At 41.4% G+C, this 20,974-nt stretch overlaps 2 protein-coding genes across 2 annotated transcripts; both read left to right on the top strand.

Annotated features, from left to right (window-relative positions):
• Positions 1 to 1,146: 1,146 nt before the first annotated feature.
• Positions 1,147 to 4,566, top strand: LOC139716723 (beta-4C adrenergic receptor-like). The gene is made up of 2 exons (XM_071628252.1): positions 1,147 to 1,910; positions 4,035 to 4,566. The coding sequence occupies exons 1-2, from the start codon at positions 1,147 to 1,149 to the stop codon at positions 4,564 to 4,566; spliced, it is 1,296 nt and encodes a 431-aa protein (XP_071484353.1).
• A 10,860-nt stretch (positions 4,567 to 15,426) lies between these two features.
• Positions 15,427 to 18,518, top strand: LOC139716673 (melatonin receptor type 1A-like). The gene is made up of 2 exons (XM_071628203.1): positions 15,427 to 16,145; positions 18,050 to 18,518. The coding sequence occupies exons 1-2, from the start codon at positions 15,427 to 15,429 to the stop codon at positions 18,516 to 18,518; spliced, it is 1,188 nt and encodes a 395-aa protein (XP_071484304.1).
• The last annotated feature ends 2,456 nt before the right edge of the window (positions 18,519 to 20,974 follow it).

The raw sequence follows: 20,974 nt of genomic DNA, 5'->3' as shown, positions 1-20,974 counted from the left end.
AGTTATATGCAAGAGGCAGAATGTATACACTGTATCTAAATACAATGAAAACAGAGTTTTAAAAAAATTGCACAAAGTCCAAACGAAGCACATGATGATATTATTTAGATGGATATGAAAAGAAAGTATTGATCAGTGATACTGCTTCATGGCCTCCGTATTTTGGAATGGATGAATGGTCACAATTACACCGGACATACTGCTGCTATTATTTGACCTTCCCACTTTTAACTTCCAAGATGTAATAACGTCAAAGTGAAAGCGCAAACATTGGTTGAGAAATGATACTGCCGTGTGCAAACTGAGTTCCCTCGCGGCGATAACTGCTCGGCTTTGTTTCATTTCATTGAGGATGCTGTTGCGTGATTGTGGTAAATGTCTTTTGGAAATTGTCTGATCTGCCAGATCTTTCTTTCTCCTTTTTTTTTCTAAAAATCATTTTATAAACCTTTTTTCGAGCGGGCGACGCACACCGTATCAGAGGAAATTACGCTTTATGAAAGGGTCGTGGTGGGTGCTATAACATCCGCTGATTGTTTGCGTTTGTGGAAGGAAAAATACTACCATTCGCTATTCTTGTTTTGAAAGCGCTGAATCGCCAGACTCCACAGCGGATATCTATTTTCGGGGAGGCAACATCTGACAGTGTGTGCCTTGACTTCTCCTGAGTGGATAAAAACCTGAATTTTTGATACGTGCAGCTTTGGTTCTGAGACAGCCCAACTATTGTATTATACTGCACCAATATCGCATTTCATTCTTCAACTGATTATCGTTGGCTTTGATCTGTACACCAGTGGAAACGCAGTTATAACCATAAACATAGAATGTTGTGGTTAGATCAGTTTTGAACAGTTATGGACTACGAATGATTCAGAGTGAGTTTCCAAAGATGGTTTGGTAAAGAGCAGCATCAAAGTGTCCACTGAAAGTACCATATGAAAGTGAAAACAGTGTCAGATTTATTCAAAATATACTTTCCGTGACTCGCGTCTTGCTCTGAAGACGTGGCTAAGATCCTTTTCGCGACTCGAAAATACTCTAGACGACACTTTTACATCCAGTCATCAAACGAACAAGTTTGACCAGTTTTGACACCCAAGTTCGGCCGTACCTTCTGATAGCCTGTCAACAGACCGCCCGGTTATGGAAAGCAATACCTCAACGAGTATTATGACTACAATGCCAGCGATGTCGGTGAATACTACGATCCCACCTACCGATTGGTTCAAATTTGACGATCCCGCGCAGCGGATCTTCGTCGCAATCCTCTTCATCATTGCATCTATTGTCGGCGTCGTGGGAAACTCGGTTGTCATCGCAGCCGTCATCGTCTCTCGTCGACTTAGGACGATCACCAACGTCTTCGTCGTCAACCTTGCCGTGGCTGATCTCCTTACATCGGCTGCGGTGCCGTGGAACGCAGTGGCACTGCTCAGCCCCGGCGGATGGCCCTTGCAGCCGTGGGTCTGCTCGGTAGCCGGCGGCATCATGTACCTGTGCATCGCCGCCAGCCTGTACTCGCTTGCCTCCGTAGCTTTAAACAGATTCATCCTCGTCACCAAGGACTTCAAAACTTACCGACGGACCTTCACCACAGTCAACCTCGTCATCTGGGTCGGTCTCATCTGGGTTGTCTCCTTCATCTTCGTGCTCTTCCTACCCATTATCGACATCGGTGCCCTCGGCTACAACCGGAAGTACCACTCGTGCGGCCAGACGTCGGACCACCCCAAGGAGGACACATACCAGCTCTTGCAGGCGTTCGGAATCTTTCCGATCCCCCTGACGATCATCTGCTACTGCTACGGAAGACTCTTCTGCTTCGTTCGGCGACATGCAAAGGTCATGAGTGCTCACCTGTCCGTTACCCAGGAAACCACCCAGTCAGACCTCAGCAATGAAACTGGGTAAGATCTAGCTCCAAGAATAATCGACATGATCATCCCATCGCTGATTGACCATTCTGCATCTTGTTGTGCCGATATTATTGTTTGGTATTTGCTGATCACTCCATAACCGAATAAAATCGTCATTTGGCTCTTTATACAGCAGTTTCGCGCTGGTATTTTACGCGACTGCGACAAGGTAATTTTGAGTCAACAAAGTATATAACAAACAGGCAAGAAAAGGACAAAGACAACACATTAGGTGTACAGTGTATAATGCTTAGAATCAGAAATTGAGCGTGAAAGTTGATCCTGTTCGATCGGTGCGTGCCGCCAAAATCTGCACACTAGTATTAAAACAACATGTCCTGTTGTGCCTGTAGACCCCTTTCCTCATATTGGGCTTTTCAATATTCCGACAAAATAGTGCTTACTTTGTCGATGTGATTGATCAGCATAATTCAATTTTCGTGAAATATCTTAGGCCTTAATACCTTTCATGCTTTAGAAAAAGGTGAATATGAAATAACTGAGTCTTAACCACACAGAAAACTGCATTATAATCATGGGGAAATTATCGTCTATCTATAATCACATCCATGCTCTAATCGTAGTTCGTTGTATGATTATTCTCTTCCCGCTGTATGAAATGTATTAAAGTATATATGATTACGTTCATTATTTTCAAAATCACTATGTAGTGAGCCACTATAACGCTGAAACTCACTTGCACAGCTTGAGGGGAAACAACCCAAATGATAGATCGTTCAAAATACAGTCAACCTATCCACAAAGTCAAGCTCGAAGAGGTCGTGAACTTGACTAAGTTGAAGAAAAATCATACTCCGGATATCATCATAAGCGTGTATTATGTCAAAGAATATTCTCTGCATGGTACTTTTGGATTCAACTTGTAGGCAAGGTTGATCATTATGTCATCAAAAACAGAACATGCTGTTCATTTTCATCCACCAAACTCGTCGATGCATAGGTCAGTTCGATTTGCCATATACATTGATTTGATAAATATCCGTGAGTAAAAAAAAAAATGTAGATTTTTCACGACGCGGCAACCTGAAGGATGTCGATAACAGCACACAGAGTCCGGTCTACTCTAGGGAGTGATTGGCATTTACATTGGTCTTTCATTGACGCTTGCTATGTGTTAGAGACACAATAGCAAAGTGTAAAGAACAATTTTCGTTGTGTCGTAATATAACATTCATCGAAAGCAACCATACTGTTTTTAGTACTCATCAAACAATGGGATTGAACTCTTTCAACCGTCGATGTACTAGAAAATGATATTCTCCTTCGCATCATACCCACCTGTATTTTCTCTCTACCCTCTCCTACCCCCATACACACACACACACACGTGGAAATAGTGCATACACTCCGCACCAGCATGCAGGCAATGACACTTTCATTTTACAGTAAACAACAGGATGTAAAACGTATTGTCGAAGCCAATTAACATCGCCAATATCTCTACACACGAGCGAGAATCGTTATAGTATAATTAAAGTTGCCATTGTGTATTACGTAACACTAAACAATAGAGGCTCTCGTTGTTTAAGCTTCACACAATAAGATGAGCCAGAGTGTTCATCATAACAAAACTCTAATTGTTTCTACAAGCCCGCACATCTTCACCTTTCATGTTTTTATTTTTTTCTCCAGTCTTTGTACCGTTGGTAACACTGCAGACCTATTTTTCAAATATTTGAGTGGCCAGAAAACTTGCAATTTCAGATACAGATGTTCTGAATCGAAAAATTAACTGAACTTACCGACAGCTCCTCTACGTAGCCCCTATAAAGAAATAAAAGAGCCACGGTTTTATATGAGATCACACAATAAAGGATGAATACTTCCGTACATGTGCTTGTAGACGAACATGAACTCATCATAATAATTATACAATTTACTCCACGTAGCTTACAACCAATCAGTTAATGCAGCACATAATGCATACAACACGAAATATCCATGCATCTACAATTGTATTTATTGGTTTAATTATTAATTGATTCACCTATTTTTGTAATGCGTTGTGCAATGGGGAAACTGGCAAAAGAACTGCCCAATACTAATAACCTATTGCTTTCTTTTTCTTCTGTATTTCATATAATACTCTCACAGCGATCACAGCAAGGCGGCGGCAGCTGAGAGCAAAGGCCGACAGAGCCTTCAGGTCCAAGAGCTATCGGAGGTCGGGCAACAACAGCCGACCCAAGAGAAGGTGCATCTCAGCAGCGCCAGCGATTGTCAAAACGGAAGCAATCACGCCAACGGAGTACCTGCGGTCGTCCAGACAAACAACAACAACAGCATCATCTCCCGCTCGTCGTCAGTCTTCAAGAAGCGCGGCGCCAGCGTGAACAAGCGCCAACTGCAGATCACGCAGAACATGTTCATCGTCGTCTGCGCATTCTTCGTCTGCCTGGCGCCCTTCACCGTGTGTCTCTTCTACGATGACAGCGACCCGTTCGTGCCCTACGCATGCGCAATTGTGCTTTGCAACTCGTGCATCAACCCGTTCATCTACGCCACCAAGCACCCGGTCTTCAAGACCGTCATGAAAGCAGTGGTGACATGTCGTCTGCGCAACGTGCCCGAGCCAACTCGAGTGATCCATCGACTCGTCATCAACAAGACGAGCCTTCGGAGATGAATTCTGGACTGTTAGAAATGTTACCTACCTATAATCATGCCGTAAATTGCCCAGATATTATCACAACTTTAACAGAAAATGGTAACGCGAAAAAACAGCACCGATAGAGAACTATACGAAGTGAGAGATATCACTCCTGCTCCAGCAATGATCACCACAACGTTCGCTTCACCGCTTCTAGATATTCGAAATCTTGATGTGTCAGCAAAATAACATTTACAAACTGTTATTGTCGTAAAGTTTTTGTTCAGTTATAATTTCATGACACTGCAATAGTGTAAAGACGTATATTGATTGTAAAACGTGCAGATCTTTTTACATCTAGCATTATTATCCAACTCATCGTTTTCAGTTTGATCCACATTAATGTTCTCCGTTCCCAAGAAGTTGACTTGCCTTTTAATCCATTGCCTACGTGAGCATGGTCTGTTAAAACCTTATTATGGGATATAAGACTCCAGTACGGAACGGGTAAATTCATTGGTCTATCACCATTGTATTTTGCCTTATTTTTGATGCACGATATATAGGTAAAGCTTTTATCGTTATTTTTTAGAACGTGTTGTGAGACACTTATGAGATTAAATTGCGTTAATGATGTTGATATAAAGGTCATTTTACAGTCCATAGAAACGAGGGATGAATTGCATTCACATTGTATATTCCCGGATGTCATAGCATTTTCAGAGCTTAATTATAGAGACATGAATGTGTGTGTATATTGCTTTTGTTGTGTGAGTGTGTGTGTGTGTGTGTGTGCGTGTGTCCGATGTGTGGATGCTATGACAATCTCGAGGAAGATGATTTCTTGTAATGTGATATATCAATTGTATATATTATACTTTTTCCCATTTTCTGCGATCGGAATAGCTACTTTCGTATACGCCTGTAATGAAAATTGGAGTCTGCCAGTTATTATCATACACTCATTAACTTCCGGAGCCGCCGTCTTTTCTCTCTTCCATGATCACAATATCTACTAACATCGAAGTTGTATATACTTTGCTAAAGCCATAACTACGATGAATTTCATAAAGAAAGGGGCAAAAGTAGTCCGATAATCGGACACTCATATAGGCCTACGCCCTTGCAGGATTTACGGACGTTTTGTTCCTTTTTTTTTTTCTAGTTGATTTGTTTTGTATGATTTTGTCAAATCAACTACAACAACTTGAATCCATGGTGGAATGAAACGGGTCTAGGTGAAAATGATTATTGAGAAGAGACCTCAGGTACTAAAGTGATACGTTTCTGTCCATGCATGCCATAGTCGTTCGTATAGCTATCAAGAAAATACGTGATCCGATAGTTAAGCAAAAGGAGTGATATAAAAGCTCACGGGTGAGTATTGCGTTTAACAATTCTATAGACAATGCTAGATTTTCCTCTTTTTTTCGCAGGAGTGGTTCACTATTTCTCTGCGATGTCGAATCTGTATGAGAACTGTAAATGTTCAAATCAGTCTATGCGTTTGAACGGAATCTTAAATGTTTAAATAGCATTAGATTATTAATTAGCAGAGCGTATAGGACAGTATGATACAATAAACCTATTTATTTAGATGTTGCATGCAATGATGATACTTCAATCATTTCTTCAATTCTCTATTCATTGCTTGCTTTCATTATAAAAGAAGTAAGATGGCTCGAGACAGGAATAAGGGTGGCACAATTTCTTTCCAAGTGTGAATAAAACGGAAAAGTCGCAAGTCACCATTCAAGTTCAAGTTCAAGTTCAACTTTATTTTGTGCACACAGATATTACGAATACCACTGCATACACAAAACACAACTTATTCATACAGTGTATTATCAATATGCCCACGAACATAATTATGTGCCCACACAAACATACTCATTATGGTTGTGCCTATTCATAACTTGAAAGAACTTGAAGTGCTTTATAAAGAAAGAAACACTGTAAGAGAAACAAAGAGCGTTTCTATAGTTGATGTAGTTGGTGGCTACACATGCCTACGTGTATATATTCGTATGATGAACATTACAGACATCGCACTAATTATTAGACAAAATTAATGTATACTTATTAGAGTGGAGCTTAATCATGTGCTGTAAGCTTATACATACCCGGACTACACCATACTGCTTTCGTTTTCCGTACAGCTACGAGGACAGAGAAAAAATTGACCGCCCTTGTAGTTTGGAATAGCTTTGCTTGAAAATTTTCGGTCACGAGAACAAGGAATCGATGCTCACGCTGATGATATGCTCCGGAAAGCAGAACATAAACATCCTGTTTTTATGTGAAGGTGATAAAGTGAGAAATGAAAGTAAATAATTATGCTTTATTTTCAATACCGATGCATGATGGTGATATTCTGGGTATTTCCCTTGTCAGGCATAACTCCTGGTGTGTAATGTCATGTCAAAAATGGCATGATCATTAATTTTGTATGCTTGAACGGAAACTAACAAGCACTTTTATAAGCCAGACTGGATGTGTATAAAATGTTATCTTCCGATCATTAAGAGCGTGTGATCTTTATATCATAGTCTTTCAATCACACCTTAAAGAGGGTGGCTATAGTAACTGATCTGTGGGTGTCAGCGGGAATGCTGGGGGATGATTGTTCCAATTCTTGTGGGATTCATTGAAGAGCACATTATACTAAGTGTTTCAAAAAACATTTTCCACTTTTGATCATTAATAGTTCAACAACTATTCATCCGACAAAACTGTCATTGATATGAGTAATAGCTGAATAGTGTACAATTTTGTTGAAGGTAATTTAAATGTGAAAGCATAAATCAGTTTCACTAAATCTAAGATTGATTTTGAAGTAAGGTTTCAGATTTTGGTCAAATTTTAACCCTCTGTACAAAAATTTAACTTTGCACAGGAACCAATGATATGTATGTGAGTGTGTGCTGACAATGGCCCTGAACAATGGACATGCCTGAATCACCTGTTGACTAGGCGTCAGTCTCGCGCTCCGAGACACATGAATGCTTAATCAATAATTCATGTGGATTGCCCTGGGCACTGCTAGTCTGAATTCATGCACGGTAAAGGGTAAAATGTATGCACATGGAAACACCTCATTTCATTCCAGCTGGCAATCATTTTGAAATTTTGCTTCACATATCACTAAATTTGGGAGATAAATAAGCATAAATTATCTAAAGTTCCTCACTTTAATACAACTGCCTACTAATTAAATAATCTGACAAATGTTTCGCTTTTCGATAAAAAGAGATCATTTTGGGTAAAGAGTTTAGCAGCATTTATCATTTGGGGTGATTTGTTTCACAGTAGATTAATTTGAGGCTCCATATACACAAGTGTATACTCTAATTAATTTTCTTTGCTTCCTGTCACAATGTTTACGATAGAACAGAAGGTAATCATTGTAATTTCGTTTTTCAGAAGTAGGGAGAGCACTGTCACGGCTCAACGACAGTATCGGCAGGCGTTTGACTTTACACAGATACTGCCAGTGGCTGGATAAAGACTAATTGTGATAGTGGAATTTCTCATGAATAAATAATGAAGCATTCAAACCCTGGCCATTGTTCAGGACCATTGTTAGGGTATTAACCACACACTCCCATACACACCCATTGACCCATGTGCAAAGTGAAATTTTGTACAGAGGGTTGAAAATAGAGCAAAATCTGGAACCTAACTGTGAAATTAATCATGGATTTCATGAAACTGATTTATGCTTTCATATTCAAACCACCTTCAACCAAATTGTACACTATTCAGCTATCACTCATATCATTGACAATATTACCTGATATATAGTTTTTGAATTATTAAGAATCAAAAGTGGGAAATGTTTTTTGAAACACCTAGTATATCTATTGTTGTGTGAAAACTATTTGCTTCAGAATGGTCTCATTCTCAACTAATGTGCAGTTTAATGTTTCCAGGCTAGCATGCCTGTACAGTGACGGGGCATTAAACTTCACATTACTTGAATATGAGACTGTTCTGAAGCAAATAATTTTCACACAACAATAGATATATAATGTACTCTTAAATGAATCCCACAAGAACTGGAACAATCATCCCCCAGCATTCCCACTGATCAGTTAGTAGCCATCCCCTTTAAATCATACCTTCAAGGGGAAATTGCTTGTTGATGTTATTTAGTCTTTTTGTCCACGACGTGCACGAGGAGACTGCAAAATACAAGCTTTGCTTTTTAGCATGTCTCCTCCATTTCCTGCAACTTTAGTTTTGATTCAATTTTCATTGTTTATTTTGCTTTTGCGATGCGTAGTATTGCCAACTTCACGTATTTTTCTTTGTTACTACATTGTATTGATGTTGTGCTATTTTGTGTATGAAAATGTTGTTGAAAATAAAATAAAATAAATGAAATGAAATGAAATGAAATTCAGTCCAAATTAAAGTTAGTCTGATAAGAAAGAGTAAAATGTTATGACATTTCGAAGTCTCGCTAATATTTCAGGAAACAGTTCTTAAACTGTCAATGTGCATATGCAAATGGCAAAGTGAGCATGCCATCCTTGACAACTTTCCATATTATGGTTTGAAATTTGGCACATTTCCAGTTTTCATTCAAATGCAATTATGCCCGAGGCTCGAATCCTGGTAAATCTAACTGATCACTATTCTGAAGTTATTCAACCGGGAATCAAATCATGTTTTAGTCATTTTTTTTTCGTCATTTGTTGTACACGATCAATGGAAAATTGTGAGGGTATGACATGGTTAGCTCACTCATTTGCTTATTCATATCCACTGTAAAAGAACTGTTTTGCAGAAATTAGCAAAACTTCAAAAAATCATAACTTCCTTATTTTTCATCCGATTTCAGTCAAATCTTTACAGTTGAACTCGTAAGATTTTACTCTTTTTTATGAGAATAACTTATATTTAGACAGGATTTTCCCCTTTAATTCGGCATGTACACAGTACCCTTTCCTGGTTCCATCTAGAGATTCTTCCAGTCAGCCCCTGTGATTGATGAATAATATTGCAATAAGTATACTTTTTAATTTGGTGTGTGTGTGTGTGTGTGTGTGTGTGTATATGTGTGTGCGTGACATATGATGGTATCCAGTGCAATTGAAAGGAAGTAGATATTATAACTATACTTGTATGCGTGATTAATGTAACATTTTTTTTTTCCCACGCAAGTTTCTGTTGTTGCTTGTGCTTCTGTTTCGCTTCCGTCGGTCTACTCAGAATTGACTGCACTCCACCAACATTGTGATTGTTGTGGTCCTGTATACACAGAATGCGCCGGGTGGAAATGTGCTTCACATTAAATTCTGAAGTCTCTGTTTGAAGATTGCACTGGGCGTAGACATGACTGTTTCCTCTTCAAGTTCGTACCTATTAAAGATATTACAATGTACTTTGAATTGCGCAATCGAGGAAATGTTTATACACATTAGTATTTATAAAAAATATAGGCCTATTGCTTTGATAGATATTAGAAATGGCCATCAAAAAAAGAAAAGAAAAGAAAGTGTAAGGAGAACAAATAATTTTTGCGGGCATGCAACCACGAAACTTATCTGAGGTCTTAGAGAATTTCAGTATAAATTACTTCCTTGGGGGTTTTATAAGTGGCAGTTACTAAAGTTTTGTTTTGCTATTGTTAAATTTCGTGTTCAGCAATATGGAAACAGCAAAAAAAAAAAACACAAACACAAAAACAAACAAACAAAGCAAAACAAATCAAAAACTAAAACAAACTCTTCAGAAAATTCAAAAAAAGTGAACTCACCATTGTACAGGTATACAAGTAACACAGCCGAAATTAACCACATAGAGTTCGTCGTTTATAATAATTTATTTCTACATATGTGGTTGATGTATGCAACTTGTGGGCGTTTCTACATTAGTGGGTGCTGTTTCGTTTTTACGTTTGTAGTGGAAATTGTCTACATTATTTTGTGGGCGATTTCTACATTGCGGTTGATGTATTTTGCTACATTAGTGGGCGTTTCTATATTATTTTGTAAAGGCTGGCGCGACCCTCGCCCTCCCCCCATTTTCTTATTTTTATTTCTGTTGTGTTGACAAAATAAATAGAGGGGGCACTAAAAAGGGATGCACCCCCTCTAAATCCGCGATTGTGTCAACCACAAAATATCAATATTGGATTAACCACAAATGTCATAACACGTCGACCACAAAAATAATGTCATATCGCGTCACAGGGGTGGATCCAGGAATTCCGTAAAGGGGGGGGGGGTGCGCCTTTACAAAATCAAAGGCTGGCGAGGCACCCCCCCCCCCATTCTTATTTTTGTTTCTGTTGTTTTAACCTAATAATTATAGTGAGGGTGCACCAGAGGAGGATGCGCCCCCCTCTCGACCCATCATTGCGTCAACCACAAATATCAAAACTCATTGCTTGCATTACGGGGGCAGATCCAGGAATTTTGTAAAGGGGAGGCGGCTTTACAAAATTAAAGGCTACAGCACCCCCCCCCCCAATTTTTTATCTATGTTGTTTTAACCAAAAAAAAAAGAAAGAAAAAAAAAAAAGGAAGGGGGCACCAGAGGGGGATGCGCCCCCTCTTGATCCATCATTGCGTCAAGCACAAATGACCAAACTGATTGCTTGCATTACAGGGGCGGATCGAGGAATTCCATAAAGGGGAGGCGCATTTACAAAATCAAAGGCTGGCGCGACCCTCGCCTTCCCTCCCCCCCCCCCCCATTTTCCTATTTTTATTTCTGTTGTGTTGACAAAATAAAGAGAGAGGGGCACCGAAGGGGGATGCACCCCTCTAAATCCGCGATTGCGTCAACCACAAATATAAATATTGGATTTACCACAAATGTCATAACACGTCGACCTCGATCGCGTCACAGGGGTGGATCCAGGAATTCCGTAAAGGGGAAGGGGGGGGGCCTTTACAAAATCAAAGGCTGGCGAGGCACCCCCCCCCCCATTTCTTATTTTTGTTTCTATTGTTTTAACCTAATAATTATAGTGAGGGTGCACCAGAGGGGATGCGCCCAATCTCGATCCATCATTGCGTCAACCACATATGTCAAAACTCACTGCTTGCATTATGGGGGCGGATCCAGGAATTTCGTTAAGGGGAGGCGGTTTTACAAAATTAAAGGCTACAGCAACCCCTTTTTTCTATCTATGTTGTGTTAACAAAAAAAAAATAGAAAAAAGAAAAGAAAGGGGGCACCAGAGGGGGATGCGCCCCCTCTTGCTCCATCATTGCGTCAAGCACAAATGACCAAACCCATTGCTTGCATTACAGGGGCGGATCAAGGAATTTCGTAAAGGGGAGGCGTCTTTACAAAGTAAAAGTCTTGCGCGACCCTCCCCCTCCCCTATTTTCTTTTTTTTTTATTTCTGTTGTGTTGACGAAATAAAGAGATTGGGCACTAATGGGGGAATGCGCCCCCTCTCAATCTGCGATTGCGTCAACCGCAAATGTCAAAATCGGGTATTAACCACAGATGTCATAACGCGTCGACCACAGATGTCAAAATTTTCAAACAATTTTGTTGTTGTTAAAACAACAGAAATGAAAAAATAGGGGGTGCGGCAGGTTTTAAATTTGTAAAGGCGCCTCCCCTTTACAGAATTCCTGGATCCGCCCCTGTAATGCAGGCAATAAGTTTTGACATTTTGTGGTTGACGATATCGCGGATCGAGACGGGTGCATCCCCCTCTGATGCCCCCTCTATTTTGTTTTCTTCAAAACAACATAAATGATCAAAAGATGGGGTGATGCGTCAGGCTTTAATTATGCAAAGGTGCACCCCTCTCCTTTACCAAATTCCTGGACCCGCCCCTGTAATGGAAGCAATGAGTTTGGTCATTTGTGGTTGACGCAATCATGGATCGAGAGGGGGCGCATCCCCCATGGTGCCCCCTCTATTATATTTAGTTAAAACGAGAGAAAATGAAAAGAAGAACATGGGGTGGTGTCGCGTGAGCCTTTGATTTTGTAAAGGGGCCTCCCCTTCACGGAATTCCTGGATACGCCCCTGGAATGCAAGCAATGAGTTTGGTCATTTTTTTGTTGTTGACGCAATCATGGATCGAGAGGGGGCGCATCCCCCATAGTGCCCCTCTATATATTTTATTAAAACAAGAGAAAATGAAAAGAAGAAAATGGGGTAGTGTCGCGTGAGCCTTTGATTTTGTAAAGGCGCCACCCCTTCACGGAATTCCTGGATATGCCCCTGTAATGTAAGCAATGGGTTTGGTCATTTGTGGTTGACGCAATCATGGATCGAGAGGGGGCGCATCCCCCATGATGCCCGAAAAGAAGGAAATGGGGTGGTGTCGCATGAGCCTTTGATTTTGTAAAGGCGCCTCCCCTTCACAGAATTCCTGGATACGCCCCTGTAATGCAAGTTATGGGTTTGGTCATTTGTGGTCGACGCAATCATGGACCGAAAGGGTGCGCATCCCCCTAGGTGCCCCTCTCTATTTTTTGCTAAAACAAGAGAATATGAAAAGAAGAAAATGGGGGCGGTTTCGCGTGAGCCTTTGATTTTATAAAGGCGCCTCCCTTTCACGGAATTCCTGGATACGCCCCTGTAATGCAAGTAATGAGTTTTTCCATGTGTGGTTGACGCAATGATGGATCGAGAGGGGGCGCTTCCCCCTCTGGTGCACACTCACTATGTTAGGTTAAAACAAAAGAAACAAAAATAAGAAAAGAGGGGTCGCGCCAGCCTTTGATTTTGTAAAGCTTCCCCCCCCCCCCCCCCCTCTTTACGAAATTACTGAATCCGCCCCTGTGACGAGTTATGACATTTGTGTTCGACGTGTTATGACAGTTGTGTTAATCCAATATTTACATTTGCGGTTGACGCAATGGCGGATTTAGAGGAGGCGCACCCCCCCCCCCCCCTTAGTGCCCTCTGTCTTCATTTTGTCAACACAAAAGAAATAAAAAGAAGAAAAGGGGAGGGTCGCGCCAGCCTTTCATTTTGTAAAGGCGCCCCTCCCCTTCGTCGAATTCCTGGATCCGCCCTTGTAATGCAAGCAATGAGTTTTTCCATTTGTGGTTGACGCAATGATGGATCGAGAGGGGCCGCATCCCCCTCTGGTGCACCCTCACCATGATTATTTGGTTAAAACAATAGAAACAAAAATAAGGAATGGAGGGGGGATGGGGTAGTGTTGCGCCAGCCTTTGGTTTTGTAAAGGCGCCCCCCCCCCCCCCTTTACGTAATTCCTGGATCCGCCCCTGTGACGCGATATGACATTGTGGTCGACTTGTTATGACACTTGTGGTTAATTCCCGATTTTGACTTTTGGTTGACGCAATCGCGGATTATAAGGGGGCGCATCCCCCTTCAGTGCCCCTCTCTTTACTTTGTCAACACAACAGAAATAAAAGGAAGAAATGGGGAGGGGGAAGGTCACGCCAGCCTTTAACTTTCTTGCAAAGACGTATACGCCTCCCCTTCACAAAATTCCTGGATCCACCCCCACAATTTCAAGCAATGAGTTTTCCCATTTGTGGTTGACGCAACGATGGAACGAGAGGGGGCGCTTCCCCCTCTGGTGCACCCTCGCGATATTAACTTAAACCAACAGAAATAAAAATATGAAAAGGGGAGTCGCGCCAGGCTTTGATTTTGTAAAGCCCCCCCCCCCCCCCCCCCCCTTTACGGAATTCCTGGATCCAGCCCTGTGACGCGTTATGACATTTGTGGTCGAAGTGTTATGACATTGTGGTTAATCCAATATTGACATTTGCGGTTGACGCAATGGGGGATTTAGAGGAGCCCCCCCCCCCCCTCCTTAGTGCCCCCTCTCTTTATTTCGTCAACACAACAGAAATAAAAAGAAGAAAAGGGGGAGGGTCGCGCAAGCCTTTCGTTTTGTAAAGGCGCCCCTCCCCTTTACGGAATTCCTGGATCCGCCCCTCTAATGGAAGCAATGGGTTTTTCCATTTGTGGTTGGCGCAATGATGGATCGAGAGGGGCCGCATCCCCCTCTGGTGCACCCTCACTATAATTGTTATGTTAAAACAATATTTGGGGGGGGGGGAGTGTCGCGCCAGCCTTTAATTTTTGTAAAGGCGCCCCCTCCCCCTTTACGGAATTCCTGGATCCGCCCCTGTGACGCGATATGACATTGTGGTCGACGGGTTATGACATTTGTGGTTAATCCAATACTGATATTTGTAATTGACGCAATCGCGGATTTAGAAGGGCGCATCCCCCTTAAGTGCCCCCTCTCTTTATTGTGTCAACACAACATAAATAGAAAAAAAAAATTGGGGAGGGGGAGAGGGTCGCGCCAGCCTTTGATTTTGTAAAGGCGCGATTTTGTAAAGGCGCCTCCCCTTTGTGGAATTCCTGGATCCGCCCTTGTGACACGTCATGACATTACGGTAAATTCGGAAATTTTGACATTTGTCGTCGACGTCATGACATTAGAGGTTAATCCGATTTTGACATTTGTCGTCGACGTGTTAGGACATTTGCAGTAAAAATGAAAATTTTGACATTTGTCGTCGACGTGTTATGACATTAGTGGTTGATCCGATTTTGACATTTGTCGTCGACGTGTTATGACATTAGTGGTTGTTTTGACATTTGTCGTCGACGTGTTATGACATTAGTGGTTAATGTTTTGACATTAGTGGGCGATTTTGACACTAGTAGTGGGCTCTACAGGGTCCACCACGGCAGGCAAAACTTTCACAGCCCGTGCACACACGAATCGTCGCGAGCGGAGGCACTCACAAAACTCTTCGCAACGAACCCGAGCGGAGTAAGCATAGAGGCATTACTAGCGCGGTTTCATTGAATTTAATTGCAAAAAGCCACAGGCTTGCGTGTAAATAAAAAATACGCCGCCCAGCCACGGAAAGCGATACCTCAACGAGTATTATGACTACATCAATGCCAGCGATGTCGGTGAATACTACGATCCCGCCTACCGATTGGTTCAAATTTGACGACCCCGCGCAGCGGATCTTCGTCGCAATCCTCTTCATCATTGCATCCATAGTCGGCATCGTGGGAAACTCGGTTGTCATCGCAGCTGTCATCGTTTCTCGTCGTCTCAGGACGATCACCAACGTCTTCGTCGTCAATCTCGCCGTGGCGGATCTCCTTACATCAGCCGCGGTGCCGTGGAATGCAGTGGCACTGCTCAGCCCCAGCGGATGGCCCTTGCAGCCGTGGGTCTGCTCGGTAGCCGGCGGCATCATGTATCTGTGCATCGCCGCCAGCCTGTACTCGCTCGCCTCCGTGGCTTTAAATAGATTCATCCTCGTCACCAAGGACTTCAAAACTTACCGACGGACCTTCACCACAGTCAACCTTGTCCTCTGGGTCGGTCTCATCTGGGTCGTCTCCTTCGTCTTCATGCTCTTTTTACCCATCATCGACATCGGTGCCCTCGGCTACAACCGGAAATACCACTCGTGCGGCCAGACGTCGGACCACCCCAAGGAGGACACGTACCAGCTCTTGCAGGCGTTCGGAATCTTTCTGATCCCTCTGACGATCATCTGCTACTGCTACGGAAGACTCTTCTGCTTCGTTCGGCGGCATGCAAAGGTGATGAGTGCTCACCTGTCCGTTACCCAGGAAACCACCCAGTCGGACCTCAGCAACGAAACTGGGTAAGATCTAGCTCCAAGAATAATCGACATGGTCATCCCACTGCTGATTGACCATTCGGCATCTTGTTGTGCCGATATTATTGTTTGGTATTTGCCGATCACTCTATAACCGAATAAAGTCGTCATTTGGTTCTTTAATTTACAGCAGTTTCGCGCTGGTATTTTACGCGACTGCGACAAGGTATCTTTGAGTCAACAAAGTATATAACAAACAAGCAAGAAAAGGAAAAAGAAAACACATTAGGTGTATAGCGTAACGCTTAGAATCAGAAATTGAGCTTGAAAGTTGATCCTGTTCGATCGGTGCGTGCTGCCGAAATCTGCACACTTGTCCTGTTGTGCCTGTAGACTCCTTTCCTCATATTGGGCTTTTCAATATTCCGACGAATAGTGCTTATTTTGTCAATGTGATTGATCAGCATCATTCAATTTTCGTGAAATATTTAGGCCTTAATTTCTCTCATGCTTTAGAAAAAGGTGAATCTGAAATAACTGAGTCTTAACCACACGGAAAAATATATCATACTAATGGGCAATCGTCCACTTATAATTGCATCCATGTTCTAATCGGATGATAGTCTGTTGTGTGATCATTCTCTTCCCGGTGAAATGTATTAAAGTATATGATTACGTTCATTATTTTTTTTTTACAATCCAGTGGCGTATCCAGAGGGGGGCGCAACCGGCGCACGCCCCCTTTATTTTTCGTTAAAAACAGAAGAAACAAAAAGGAAAAAATGAAATGAAACCCAGAAGTGGCACCAGAACTATTAGTTACGCCCCCCCCCCTTTACAGAATTCCTGGATCTGCCCCTGCAATCGCATTCATAGTGAACCACTTTAACGCTGAAAGTCACTTGCACAGCTTGAGGGGAAACAACCCAAACAATTATATAGATCGCTCAAAATACAGTCAACCTTTACAAAGTCAAGGTCGCAGAGGTCGTGAACTTCACTAAGTTAAAGAAAAATTATTATACTCCGAATATCATCACAAGTGTGTATCAAGTCATAGGATGTAACTCTGCATGGTCCTTTGGTATTCAACTTGTAGACAAGGTTGGTCATTATAACCGTAACAACGAACATGCAATGCATTTTCATCTATCAAACTCATCGATGCTTAGGTCATTTCGATTTGCCGTGTACATTGTTTTGATTAAAATCGGTGAGTTAAAAAAAAAGTTTGTAGAATTTTCACGACGCGGCAACCTGAAGGATGTCGATAACAATGCACAGGATCCGATCTACAATAGGGAGTAATTGGCATTTACATTGGTCTTTCATTGATGCTTGCTATGTGTTAGAGACACAATAGCATGAGCTCCCTCGTGGAGACTGTACGAGCTCCTTTGTGGAGATAGTCCATGGGCAAAGACCCGAAAAAAGGGTTATTGGTACCACCTGAGGTGGCAAAACCTTTTTGGTGTCATTTTGTTTGTCGGACATAGATATGCTTATCAAGCTATGATAGCATTTCCAAATGAGTAGCTTTGTCATAATAAATGAATTCTTAACCAATTTGGTCTCGTTTTTATATCCCTATACTTCTGAATCGAAACTAACCGCTATACAAAGAAGAGCACTGTCTTCTGCATGTCCACAGGTGTTCTGTTGTAAACGCGGTGCGCTTAGTCTTTGTTCAAGGCAGCGAAGGGAATATCCAAAGTTTGTGCTGTCCACAGCGCTTAGTCTTTATTCAAGACGGCAAAGGGAATATCCAAAGCTCATAATACAGTGTATCCCTTTATCTGAAAACAACAACAAAAAGAAAAAGACGCGTTTACAACAGAACACCTGTGAACATACAGAAGACAGTGCTCTTCTTTGTATAGCGTTTAGTCTCGATTCAGAAGTATCGGGATATAACGGTAAATTCTGTATATTTCATAATATTCTCAAAGGGATCACAGCAAGGCGGCGGCAGCTGAGAGCGAGAAGGTACATCTCAGCAGCGCCAGCGATTGTCAAAACGGAAGCAGTCACGCCAACGGAGTACCTCCGGTCGTCCAGACAAACAACAACAACAGCATCATCTCCCCCTCGTCGTTAGTCTTCAAGAAGCGCGGCGCCAGCGTGAACAAGCGCCAACTGCAGATCACGCAGAACATGTTCATCGTCGTCTGCGCATTCTTCGTTTGCCTGGCGCCCTTCACCGTGTGTCTATTCTACGAAGACAGCGACCCGTTCGTGCCCTACGCATGCGCAATCGTGCTCTGCAACTCGTGCATCAACCCGTTCATCTACGCCACCAAGCACCCGGTCTTCAAGACCGTCATGAAAGCAGTGGTGACATGTCGTCTGCGCAACGTGCCCGAGCCAACTCGAGTGATCCGTCGACTCGTCATCAACAAGACAAGTTCTCGGAGATGAATTCTTGACTGTTAGAAATGTTCCTGAAGGATATACCTATCATGCCGTAAATTTCACGGATATCATCACAACTTAAACAGAAAATGGTAACACGAAAAAACAGCACCGATAGACAACTATACGAAGTGACAGATATCACTCCTGCTCCAGCAATGTTCACCACAACGTTCGCTTCGCTTCACCGCTTATTGTAAAGATATATTGACTGTAAAAGGTTCAGATCTTTTTACAACTAGCATTATTATCATCCAACTCACCATTTTCAGTTTGATCCACAGTAATGTTCTCCGTTCCCAAGAAGTTGACTTGCCTAATCCATTGCCTATTATACGTGAGAATGGTCTGTTAAAGTCTCATTTTATGGGATTTAAGACTCCAGTACGGAACGGGTAAATTCATTAGTCTATCACCATTGTATTTTGCCTTATTTTTGATGCACGATACATAGGTAAAGCTTTAAACGTTATTTTTTAGAACGTGTTGTGAGACACTTATGAGATTAAATTGCGTTAATGATGTTGATATAGTGCATGTAGTACTAAACGCTTATGCATGTAGTACTAAACGCTTATAATGTTCTTTAGAACCTACATCCTACAAGCATTGCTTTTCAGTAGGTTCCTCATATTTACACATAATTTTATTACATGTCCTTTTGTGAAATTATGTCTAAAATTGAATGTTGTGTTATACATATTTTACTTCGAAATCAAATGGAATATGAAATCTGAATATGGAATGTGGAATATGGAACTTGAATTAAAAAGAAATATATATAAAGGACATTTTACAGTCCATAGAAACGAGGGATGACTTGCATTTACATTGTATATTCCCGGATGTCATAGCTCGACTACTTTCGGAGCTTAGAGACATGAATGTGTGTGAGTGTGTGTGTGGTGTGTGTGTGTGTGTGTGTCTGTCTGTCTGTCTGTCTGTCTGTCTGTGTGTCTCTCTGTTTGTCTGTGCCTGTGTGTCTGTGTATGTTTGTGAATGCTGTGACAATCTCGAGGAAGATAATATTTCTTGTAAATAAAATGTAGTATATACTACATTGTATTTCCCATTTTCAGCGATCGGAATAGCTACTTTGGTACACCTGTAATGAAAATTGGAGTCTGCCTATAGTACAATTATCATACACTCATTAACTTCTGGAGTCGCCGTCTCTTCTCTCTTCCATGATCACAATATCTACTAACATCGAAGTTGTATATACTTTGCTAAAGCCATAACTACGATGAATTTCATAAAGAAAGGGGCAAAAGTAGTCCGATAATCGGACACTCATATACGCCCTTGCAGGATTTACGGACGTTTTGTTCCTTTTTTTTTCTAGTTGATTTGTTTTGTATAATTTTGTCAAATCAACTACAACAACTTGTGTCCATGGTGCCATCAAACGGGTCTATAGGTGAAAATAATTATTGAGAAGAGACATCAGGTAGTAAAGTGATACGTTTCTGTCCATGCATGCCATAATCATTCGTATAGCTATTAAGAAAATACGTGATCAACTATTAGTTAAGACAAAGGGGCACTTTAGGGTGATATAAAAGCTCACGGGTGAGTATTGCGTTTAACAATATTGTATAAACAATGCTAGATTTTCATTTTTTTCGCAGTAAATGGTTCACTATTTCTCTGTCGAATCTGTATGGGAACTGTAAATGTTTAAATCAGTTTATGCGTATGAACGGAATCTTAAATGTTTAAATCGCTTTAGATTATTGATTAGCAGAACGTATAGAACAATATGATACACAAAAATTAAATCATTTATTCAGAATATTGCACGATAATGATGATACTTCAATCATTTCTTCAATTCTTTATTCATTGCTTGTTTTCATTATAAAAGAAGTAAGATGGCTCGAGACAGGAATAAGGGTGGCACAATTTCTTTCAAAGTGTGAATAAAAAAGAAAAGTCACAAGCCACCATTATGCGCACGTATGATATTACGAACACCATAGCATACACAAAATACAACTTATTATACAGTGTATTATCAATATGCCTACGAACATGCTCAGTATGTTGTTGTGCTCATCAACTCCATTCATAACCTGAAAGAACTTGAAGTGCTTTATAAAGAAAGAAACACTTATAAGGGTGGAGCTTAATCATGTGCTGTAAGCTTATACCATTGTGTTCGTGGACTACACCTACTGCTTTCGTTTTCCATACAGCTACGAGAACATCAGAGAGAAAAAAAGAAACGAACTTGAAGTGCTTTATAAAGAAAGAAACACTTATAAGGGTGGAGCTTAATCATGTGCTGTAAGCTTATACCATTGTGTTCGTGGACTACACCTACTGCTTTCGTTTTCCATACAGCTACGAGAACATCAGAGAGAAAAAAAAGAAACGAACTTGAAGTGCTTTATAAAGAAAGAAACACTTATAAGGGTGGAGCTTAATCATGTGCTGTAAGCTTATACCATTGTGTTCGT

The sequence above is a fragment of the Diadema antillarum genome, unplaced genomic scaffold, assembly GCF_040938485.1.
Source record: "Diadema antillarum isolate AM-2024a unplaced genomic scaffold, OU_Dant_1.0 scf00000069, whole genome shotgun sequence".
Taxonomy (NCBI): Eukaryota; Metazoa; Echinodermata; class Echinoidea; order Diadematoida; family Diadematidae; genus Diadema; species Diadema antillarum.
Note: the sequence above shows the minus strand (reverse complement) of the source record. Positions and strands in the feature narration are given on the sequence as shown.

Bases quoted from the DNA above. Each gene is read 5' to 3' on its own strand.
- LOC139716723 (XM_071628252.1), top strand. From the start codon at position 1,147: ATGGAAAGCAATACCTCAACGAGTATTATGACTACAATGCCAGCGATG. The intron at 1,911-4,034 runs GTAAGATCTAGC...ATACTCTCACAG, and splicing joins GACCTCAGCAATGAAACTGG to CGATCACAGCAAGGCGGCGG.
- LOC139716673 (XM_071628203.1), top strand. From the start codon at position 15,427: ATGTCGGTGAATACTACGATCCCGCCTACCGATTGGTTCAAATTTGAC. The intron at 16,146-18,049 runs GTAAGATCTAGC...ATATTCTCAAAG, and splicing joins GACCTCAGCAACGAAACTGG to GGATCACAGCAAGGCGGCGG.